This window comes from Sinocyclocheilus anshuiensis, unplaced genomic scaffold (genome assembly GCF_001515605.1).
Source record: "Sinocyclocheilus anshuiensis isolate Anshui unplaced genomic scaffold, SAMN03320099.WGS_v1.1 scaffold726, whole genome shotgun sequence".
NCBI lineage: Eukaryota > Metazoa > Chordata > Actinopteri > Cypriniformes > Cyprinidae > Sinocyclocheilus > Sinocyclocheilus anshuiensis.
In genome coordinates, this window is record NW_015542365.1 from 355,876 (window position 1) to 366,410 (window position 10,535).

The 10,535-nt window shown below is 38.3% G+C and overlaps 2 protein-coding genes across 4 annotated transcripts in view; both read left to right on the forward strand.

Annotated features, from left to right (window-relative positions):
- Positions 1–7,100, forward strand: part of xrcc6 (X-ray repair complementing defective repair in Chinese hamster cells 6) — a 14,173-nt gene extending 7,073 nt beyond the window's left edge. The window contains exons 6-12 of the mRNA XM_016490942.1: positions 4,425–4,611; positions 4,746–4,914; positions 5,049–5,210; positions 5,323–5,452; positions 5,544–5,644; positions 5,733–5,849; positions 6,715–7,100. Coding sequence (XP_016346428.1) covers positions 4,425–4,611; positions 4,746–4,914; positions 5,049–5,210; positions 5,323–5,452; positions 5,544–5,644; positions 5,733–5,849; positions 6,715–6,917 — 1,069 coding nt within the window. The 3' untranslated portion in view covers positions 6,918–7,100. The remainder of the gene's footprint in view (positions 1–4,424; positions 4,612–4,745; positions 4,915–5,048; positions 5,211–5,322; positions 5,453–5,543; positions 5,645–5,732; positions 5,850–6,714) is intronic.
- A 687-nt stretch (positions 7,101–7,787) lies between these two features.
- Positions 7,788–10,535, forward strand: part of josd1 (Josephin domain containing 1) — a 5,080-nt gene continuing 2,332 nt past the window's right edge. Inside the window, exons 1-3 of one of the 3 annotated variants that reach the window (XM_016490945.1) lie at positions 7,788–7,940; positions 8,351–9,037; positions 9,131–9,259. In XM_016490945.1, coding sequence (XP_016346431.1) covers positions 8,754–9,037; positions 9,131–9,259 — 413 coding nt within the window. In that variant the 5' untranslated portion in view covers positions 7,788–7,940; positions 8,351–8,753. The remainder of the gene's footprint in view (positions 7,941–8,350; positions 9,038–9,130; positions 9,260–10,535) is intronic. The other 2 variants (XM_016490944.1, XM_016490943.1) reach the window with 2 other exon arrangements.

Sequence of the window (10,535 nt, forward strand, 5' to 3'; positions counted from 1 at the left end):
CGATATTCATGAAACTTTGCATGCTTGTTAAGAGTCATCGGACACATGTTTTCACCGAGTTTCATAAAGTTTTGAGTTTTTGTTTAGGTTTTATAGGCATTTGGGTATATTTGGCCACGCCCCTTCTATAAATGACACCGTTAAAAGTAAGCGAAGAACAAAATTCAACATGTTTATGATAATTATTGATCTAGAGAGTCCAGAGAATTGCGCTGCAGTGGTTTGATCGAGATTGAGCAAGAAACCTTGGACTAGTTCGCAAAAGTTGGTTTATAACGTAATTGAGAATATTTAATGAACGATTTGATTGACAGCAATGATTCTTGAGGCAAAGTTACTCGTTATGAGAAGATCTATCAAACGATATGCATATTGTGTTGATGTGTGAAAAATAACGCAATATACAATCACGCACTTCAAAAACGCAATTTCGCCCCCCAGTGGCCGATTTCTTTCAAAATTCTTACAGACCTTTAGTGCCATCAGTCGAACATGCCCACTGAGTTTTGTTCTGATCGACCTCCGTTAACCTTGTCCAATAGGTGCCTAAACTTCTATGGCCAATGGCGGCCTTGTTTTTTGAGATATGCGAATGTCCTCTCAGACACTTGTGCCCCTTTGGACGAAGACACTGCATACCAATTTTCAAGTCGATCGGACCAACGGTTGCATATAGTCATTTTTAGTTTTTTTTTCGTCTTATAGCGCCACCAAGTGGCAGAACTGTGATTTAAGATTGAGCTTGCACACATGTGTACCAAGTTTGGTGAAGATATCTCAGTCCGTTCAGGAGTTATAGCCATTTTAGTAAAAATGGCCCCGTCCCTAACAGACGTTTTTGCGTCCCTACGCGACGGTGAGTTGAAATTTCAACTTTTTTTTGATAATTTTTTATATTTACTGTCCAAAGAACAAAGAACATCTGGTTTGGTTCCGATCGGGTGAAAAACCTAGGACTAGTTCGCAAAAGTAGGTTTCTGACTTCTGACAAAATTTTTGCAGACCGAAATGAAATCGGAGATAGCCATTTTGTTTTGATTGAGCCAAGGATTCCAATGATATAAAACAATTGAGTCTATGAAAAACGGTGTAGGAGTTATGAGGGCTTTTGTGTTTTTGATTGCTGTTGTGCCCCCTATTGGCCGATTACGGTGAGTCTTTGTCAGAATGTCCCCTCAGGGAGCTCTACCTTCTGGCCAAATTTCAGCTCTCTAGGCCTTACGGTTTGGTCTGCATGATCAGTTTTAGCGGAGAAAAATAATAATAATACAAAAAATCCTAACAATTACAATAGGGTTTCAGCACTTCGTGCTTGAACCCCTAATAATAAATGTTTTTTTGAGCAGCAAATCAGAATATTTGAATGATTTCTGAAGGATCATGTGACTGGAGTAATGATGCTAAAAATTCAGCTTTGAAATCGCAGGAATAAATTACATTTTAAAATATATTCAAATAGAAAACAGTTATTTTAAATAGTAAATTTGAGGCCATTTACTACAGAAATACTGTGTTTTTGAGACATTTTTAACTGTTATAGCGCCACCTATTGTCCGATCTCCATGAAAGTTTGCATGCTTGTTAAGAGTCATCCGACACATGTTTTCACAAAGTTTCGTAAAGTTTTGAGTTTTCATTTAGGTTTTATTGGCTTATGGGTATATTTGACCACACCCCTTTTCTAAATTACCCCGTTAAAGATAACCAAAGGACAAAATTCAACATTTTTTTTGATAATTATTGATCTAAAGAGTCCAGAGAATATCGCTGCAGTGGTTTGATCGAGATTGAGCAAGAAACCTTGGACTAGTTCGCAAAAGTTGGTTTATAACGTAATTGAGAATATTTAATGAACGATTTGATTGACAGCAATGATTCTTGAGGCAAAGTTACTCGTTATGAGAAGATCTATCAAACGATATGCATATTGTGTTGATGTGTGAAAAATAACGCAATATACAATCACGCACTTCAAAAACGCAATTTCGCCCCCCAGTGGCCGATTTCTTTCAAAATTCTTACAGACCTTTAGGGCCATGAGTCGAACATGCCCACTGAGTTTTGTTCTGATCGACCTCCGTTAACCTTGTCCAATAGGTGCCTATATTTCTTTGGCCAATGGCGGCCATGTTTTTTGAGATATGCGAATGTCCTCATAGACACTTGTGCCCCTTTGGACGAAGACACTGCATACCAATTTTCAAGTCGATCGGACCAACGGTTGCATATAGTCATTTTTAGTTTTTTTTTCGTCTTATAGCGCCACCAAGTGGCAGAACTGTGATTTGTTTTTTTTTTTGTTTTTTTGTTTTTTTGACCAAAGATTGAGCTTGCACACGTGTGTACCGAGTTTGGTGAAGATATGTCATTGCGTTCAGGAGTTATAGACATTTTAATAAAAATGGCCCCATCATTAACAGACGTTTTTGCGTCCCTAAGCTACGGTGAGTTGAAATTTAAACTTTTTTTTTATAATGTTTCATACTTACTGTCCAAAGAACATTTCTGCACTGGTTTGGTTCCGATCGGGTGAAAAACCTAGGACTAGTTCGCAAAAGTAGGTTTCTGACAAAATTCAAAATTTTTGCAGACCGAAATGAAATCGGAGATAGCCATTTTGTTTTGATTGAGCCAAGGATTCCAATGATATAAAACAATTGAGTCTATGAAAAACGGTGTAGGAGTTATGAGGGCTTTTGTGTTTTTGATTGCTGTTGTGCCCCCTATTGGCCGATTACGGTGAGTCTTTGTCAGAATGTCCCCTCAGGGAGCTCTACCTTCTGGCCAAATTTCAGCTCTCTAGGCCTTACGGTTTGGTCTGCATGATCAGTTTTAGCGGAGAAAAATAATAATAATACAAAAAATCCTAACAATTACAATAGGGTTTCAGCACTGGAGAGACCTAAAAATGGCTGTCCACCAACGTTTACCATCCAACCTGACAGAACTGGAGAGGATCTGCAAGGAGGATTGGCAGAGGATCCCCAAATCCAGGTGTGAAAAACTTGTTGCATCTTTCCCAAAAAGACTCATGGCTGTATTAGATCAAAAGGGTGCTTCTACTAAATACTGAGCAAAGGGTCTGAATACTTAGGACCATGTGATATTTCAGTTTTTCTTTTTTAATAAATCTGCAAAAATGTCAACGATTCTGTGTTTTTCTGTCAATATGGGGTGCTGTGTGTACATTAATGAGGAAAAAAAATTAACTTAAATGATTTTAGCAAATGGCTGCAATATAACAAAGAGTGAAAAATTTAAGGGGGTCTGAATACTTTCCGTACCCACTGTATATATCGAAGTGGTGGTGGGCTGCCTGGACCAAAAAATGCCAGGGCCGATTTTTTGTCCCAGTCCAGCCCTGCACACTATGCGCAGTCCCTCATTATAATAGGAAACCAAGTCATCCGGAGTAGAAAAGCCATCTCTCCTGAAGAAATTGTCAAGTCCATCAGAAAGAGCAGATGGATCAATGTTCTTAATATTCCGAAATGAGATGGAATGACCCATGTTGATTTTTTTCTACCATTTAGTTAACACTGAATGATAATAACTTATGATCTGATATGGGCAAGTCCAATGCAAGACAGTTTGAAGGTGTTACACCCAAGCAGCAGATAAGGTCAAAAATATGACCTTTACAATGAGTTGGAATACAACGAATTGTTGTATTCCAAAACTATCAAGGCATGACATAAAATCCCTGGTGAGAATGTTATTGACATTATCCATGTGTATATTAAAATCACCCAATATAATGACATTGTGAGATGCAGAACTCAGTAAAGCCTATTTTAAGTACTCAGTATTGCTCCTGGGTGGACAATAAACAGTGGCTACAACAGGCCCGTTAATTTGTAAAACTGGACTCAAATGATTCAAACAGAGGCATGGATATTGCACATAAGGTAGTTTTCCTTATAACTTGTCTTCATGACAGATATATTATTAAAAGTAAATAAGCTCCACTAGGTTTTTATTTATAGCTAGCTTACCGACTAGGAACACTGGATAATGTTCCTGAGGTAAATGCAGTGTTAAGTGACATTGTTCACAAGCTATTTATTGATGTCTTTCTCTGTTTAAAACATTGATCGAGACATTTTCTACACACAAGTTGCACATTTTACACGTTTTTCCACCACTTTTGATTTACAGGATATAATCGGCTCTGATTGTTTGCTGTTTTTAAACAATCGGCCATCTAGTGCAGATGCTTTTATCGGCCAATACATCAGTGCATCCCTATTGAAATTTTTCTTTTTAACATTGGATTTTGCAGTATTTATAGCAAAGTTTCACTTTGCTTGACCATACATAAAAATTGCAAAATATCGTTTCTGGAACAAAATAGTTCCAGAATGCAATACTTTGATTTATATATATATATTTGTGTGTGTGTGTGTGTTTTCATTGTGTTCAAGGTTAACGTTTTCTCTCGGAGAAGGTGTCAATCTGGCAGTCGGCGTGTATGTGTTGGCCAGGACTGCCACCAAACCTCCTGCTGTCAGACTTTACAGAGATACGAATGAACCAGTGCGCACTAAAACCCGTTACTTCCACGCCCATAATGGGGGCATACTTTTGCCAAACGATATGAAGAGGGCACAGGTAAGGCACTAGATGTCACCTCAAATCAAAATCAAAACTATCACAAAGCTATACTGTAAATTGCTGTTTGTGTCCCTTTTATCTTAAAGTTAACATACTTTCTTATCATACTAAATTTACTACTTACTATGAAGGTTTATGGGAAGAAACAGATTGTGATGGAAAAGGATGAGGTGGATGAGATTAAGAAGTTTGATGATCCAGGTTTGGTTCTGATGGGGTTTAAGCCCATGGAGCGCCTCAAACTGCACCATCATATACGGCCCGCACTCTTCATATACCCTGAGGAAGAGCAGATATCAGGCAGGTCTTCATTTGTTGATGTCTTGAGCCGAAGCACCTCTTTCAGTTCAATCCAAGTGTTTTCGTAACTGATTATTTTCACATTTTTGAAAGCTGATGTGCAGTTCCTTATTTCTTTCTTTTGTTTGCCGTAGGAAGCTCCTGTATGTTTACAACTCTGCTTTTGAAGTGCAGTGAAAAAAATGTATTTGCATTGTGCAGATACATCCCTCGCCGTAACACTCCACCTCGGTTTGTGGCACTTGTTCCCCAGAGAGAAGAACTTGATCAGAGTCAAACCCAGGCAACACCTCCAGGTAACTGCAATCAAGACTGAACAATTTTCATTTACACTGAACATGTTACTTTCAACTGTATGGCTAATTGATTTTTTAAATGTATATGAAATTGTGGGATCCTATATTTTAGGCTTCCGTGTGATATTTCTTCCCTTTGCTGATGACATACGCACTGTGGATGCTCACGTGGGTCCCACAGCCTCTGATGAGCAGGTGGACAAGATGAAAGAGATTGTGCACAAGCTCCGGTTTAAATACAGGTGTGTGGGTTTTTTTTACAGGTTTTGCATGATGCATTCTTCAATCATGGGGTTTTAGTTGATTTGTACTGCAAATCTTATGTTTTCACAGGAGTGATGCATTTGAAAACCCAATGCTACAACAGCACTACAGGAACCTGGAGGCTTTGGCTCTGGATATGCTTGCACCTGAGCCCATTGAGGATTTAACAAGTATTTCTTATGTTCTGAAATGTTTTTTAATGGTAATTGTTCTTTTTTTTTATTCTATTACTGTCTCACACTCTATATGCTCCCTCAGTGCCCAAGGTACAAATGATGGATGATCGTCTTGGCCCACTGGTTCAAGAGTTCAAAGATTTAGTCTATCCTCCTGATTATAACCCAGAAGGGAAGCCTGCGGCTAAACGCAAACCTGGTGAGATTTCAGATGATATTGTATTAATATAAAGCATGAATCAGGGATGTAATTTTTTATTTAAGCTGATAAAAAAAAAGATTTGTAAAAAACGGAAACTAAGAAGTATGACCCATGTGAATTGCTTAAATCAGTTTTTTTTTTTTTAACGCTACATTTTCAAATACATTTATTTCTTGTATGGATAGTTTCCGACAGAACTGCACGAGCTAGTGGTGCCATCGAACTGCTCCGTGCAAAACGCCCTTCGAATCTAACGGTCCACAATTAACAAATCAGTGTTGTACAAGTCATGCTGTGACATCTGGCCACTGCATGTCTCAAAATGAAGCATGGCACTGTGTTCATTTACAAGCAAGCAGCCCATGATCCAGTGTTTTTAGTGTCTCTGAGAGGTTCCACATGAATTCCATCTCTGCAAGCGCTGGGTCGCTTATAATATTTGAAAATGCAACACGTGCCAAGAATATTCCCAAATTTGTTATGAGAATAATTTATAAATCTGTCAATAAAAAAAAGAAGTTGTAGGGTTTCTGTACTGTACTGTAATTTTACTGTTCTGTAAAATAAAAAAAATTCAAATATGAAATACTCATATCATGATACTTGCTTATTTTACAGTACAGTAGCATTCATTCAGCAGTAATGTATTTCTTTATTGATTTATTTTTTGTATGTATAAATTAATAATAATTATGTAGTCATATTGAATGGGGAAAAAACAGAGCAGCATGGTTCAGTAAGCATTGGAAATTACTTCCATAGATTGGCTGTCCTGTTTTAGTAACAGTGCCACTACATTCAGAAATGTTGGCACTTGGCAGTAACAGAATCTTGACTTAAATTGTCTCTTCCTTTTGCCCAGCTGAATCTGGTGGTGGTGGAGCTGAAAAAAAGCCAAAAGTTGAGATGTCAGAGGAAGAGCTGAAAAACCATGTGGAAAAGGGCACCTTGGGAAAACTGACAGTGCCTGTGCTAAAAGATGCATGCAGGCAGTTTGGAATACGTACAACAGGAACCAAGAAACAGGAGCTTATAGATGCCCTGACCATGCAGTTCTCCAAATAAAAGTTCTTAAGGCCTTGGCAATATTTTTTTTGGGGGGGGGGGGGACACCTTTACGCCTTGATTACATACTTGTTCATAGAATAAATACAGAAAGATTTCTATTTCTGTTCTAATTGAAAATTCTGTTCAGGATTGTTACTGTTGTCATAATTGATGTAATAAAAGCTTGAATTTTGTAGTTTTGACAGTAGCATTAACGTCATTATTTCACCTCATTTGCTTGCTATTCTTTAAACATTTGCTCTCTATTCCTCATTTTTTCTTAAGCCTCACCAGCACTGGCATGATTTAATATATGACAGTAAAGGAGGTCATTTAATCAAACACCTTGAAACACTTTGGTTTAACTTGAATTAGTATGAAAACTTTTCTTAATGTTGTCCATTGATACTTTGGAGGTTGGTCATGTAGATTACAGAATTCATGCCTGCTAAATTGAATGCCTATCCTGAATGTAATTCTACAAATCCATTCTTGCATGTATGTTTAGTGAACATTTTGGTTCAGTAACTAGTTTAATACTCTCAGCAACTTTAAACCTATTTTAAATCCATTCCACTGATTTTACTTCAAAATCAGTGTAGAAATTGTGGGAAGAAAAATACAGATTCTATCTCCAGCCTAGGTATGAGAAAATATCTGATACTTATTTTGTTATACAACTAATAAGCAGTTTACTAGTTTGTGGGTTTCCAGAACTTCTGGAATGAAGTAATCAGGCATTGTCATTTGTTTTCTCATTAGCACGATTATACAGACCCTACACACACACACAAAAAGGAACATTAATGTCTCCAAAAAGAAATAAGGCTCTTACTAATTTTCTCATGTGGGCGACCGAGACGTGCTCGTGACGCAAGCCAGCGGAAAGCCTATGACGTTTTGCGCATGCTCACGTTGAGCCAGAGAGCTGTAAGGAAAAACTACAAGAGACGAAGGAATAAACAACTCGAGTGGACGCGAAAACGCCAAGTTAGAGGAACGAAAGCAGCCCAGACTGTAACATACTGTATAGAGACAGAGGTAAGTGCTAGGAAGGAGTAGACTGACCATTTGAAAGGTGTCGTTTTATCCGTTGCTATCAAACGAGTAGCACATAGCCAGAGTGTCAAATTGGTCTGAACGCAGTAGTTAAGAAGCCCAAACAGAAATATGGCATGTCTTAAGATGTCTTGTTAAACTTGTGTACGAAGTGTTAAATATCGTTTCTGTCCGTGAATAAGTCATAAACACCCGTCCAGTCAGCTGGCAGGAAGTTTTGTACAGCCATTCCCAATGCAGTCATCCTTGGCACAACTGCACATTAGCCTTATAGGTATCAAAAGCGTGTTTACACTTGCCACTCGTTTAAACGCTAATTAATGTACTGTATTTTTTGTTCTCAAATTAGCTGATTTATAATCACTCTCTTGTGTTTCTTTCTTACTCTAAAGCCAAGGTTATCTCTGCAGTTCTCGCGGTGGTCTACTATGGCAGTTGCCAGGGTCCTGCACTGCTGACCCATTTAGTCCAAGTCAGCTGTACAAGTCATGCTGTAAGTCTTTTCCACCCTGATGTCGGCCAAAATGGAAAGAACTGCTCTGCCCTAGTGGTTTCTATGGTGCTAGGCAAGTCTTTGTGCAACAACAACATGAAGAACACAGAAAGAGGACACAATCGAATCTGCTTCTGAGAAGATACATCGGTTTCCACTTGTGGTTTTGTTCTTTTCACTGATTCACTGCAAGGTGCACTGGCTCACCTTTCACTCCAGTAGCTACCTCCCCTCCCCTTGCCACTCATCTCGAGCAGCTGAGAGGTTGCTGTGGAGATGATAGTGGTGACATAGCAGCAGGAATGGGGAGTACTCCATGTTCTGGTAAGGGGAGGGGGGTCGGGGGTTTTCAGGAGCTGGGCTGTATGCCATGGAAAGTCAGCAAGCAGAAAGGAGAAGTCGTCGGTGGACGTGGGTCCGAGCTGGAGGATAGGCCTAATGCTGGAACGCCCCCCACCTCGTCACAACCTCCTGCCATTTATCACGAAAAGCAGCATCGGGAGCTGTGCGCTCTGCACGCCCTAAACAATGTCTTCCAGGACGGAGCGGCATTCAGCCGTGATGCACTTCAGGACATCTACCAGAGGTCAGTGCTAAGATTATGTATTGTTACTGAAGTGATCTAGTTTTGGATTTTTTTTTTTTTTGGGCACACTTCTGCATCCTCTTTCTTTTTCAGGCTCTCCCCTAGCACATTGGTCACGCCCCACAAGAAAAACATGCTGGGAAATGGCAACTATGATGTGAACGTCATCATGGCTGCATTGCAGACTCGTGGGTTTGAGGCTGTTTGGTGGGACAAGAGAAGGTATTTTATTATGCTGTTGTAGTTTTAAGTCCTTCAAAAATTTAGTTTAAAACGTGGCAAACTCTTAGAAATGTGCTTTTTGAATTCATGTTTGTTTCATATGGTTTCGAAAAATGTACATATCTTAAAGTCAGCATGATATAGAAATTACAGAAGTTTTCTTTTGTATTGTAATGTATAGCCAAGTAAAACAGTAAACTGTAGGGAGGGACTTGATTTTGTCCACTGGAAATTGTTTTGATCGTTTGATCATTGTCGTTTGCAAATTGCTGCAGTCTCGTGTGAGTGACGGGTCACTGGATGGGATGGATTATTGTCCCGTCCTCACACTGGTGCACACTGGATACATTATTAATAATGATCACAGCAATATAAAAAATAGAATTGTGAATTTTGAGTTCATGGGAACTTTAATCACTTTCAAAAAAATGTTTAAAAATGTTTTTCAAGATTGTTTTAGGATTAGTTTTTTCAGGATTATTTTTTTAAATATCTTTGGCCACAGCACATATTTTATAGCCTGAACTAACCTGCCTTGTGATAAAAGGTCAAGTTATTTGATATTTTAAGAAACGTATTGACCTTTACACACAGTTATGAGGGTCTGCCATGTTTCTCTATAATATAATTTCCTGTTTTATTTACCACATTACTTAACTTTGGCAGACAAAAAGTTTTTGAGATGTTAAGTTAAAGCTCTTCTGTTAATTAAAGGAGGATTCAAATTAAGCCTTTTTTTAACATCTAACTTTATTAGATCCTTTTTTACATCTACTTTTCCAGAATTTCTTTTAATGAGGGTTTTTTCATTATGATACCAAGTCTGTTGTATCACCCATTTTATGAACACAAAAATATAGGGATAGTCCACCCTAAAATTAAATGCATACAGGTCATTCCAAACCTGTATGCATTTCTTTCATCTGCAGAACATAAATGAAGATATTTTTTAACATTGAATGGGAATCGAAACTGTTTGGTTACCAACATTCTGCAAAATATATTTTTATGTTCCACAGAAGAAAGTCACACAAGTTTGGTGAGTGTGAGTAAATGATGACAGAATTTAATTTTTGGGGTGGACTATCCTTTTAAATTTACACCCCAGAAATTAAAGGGGTCATATGATGTTGCTAAAAAGAACATTTTGTGTATTTGGTGTAATGAAATGTGTTTATGCGGTCTAACGTTAAAAAAAACATTATTTTCCACATACTGTACATTGTTTCTCCTCTATGCCCCGCCTTTCTGAAACGCGTCGATTTTTACAAAGCTC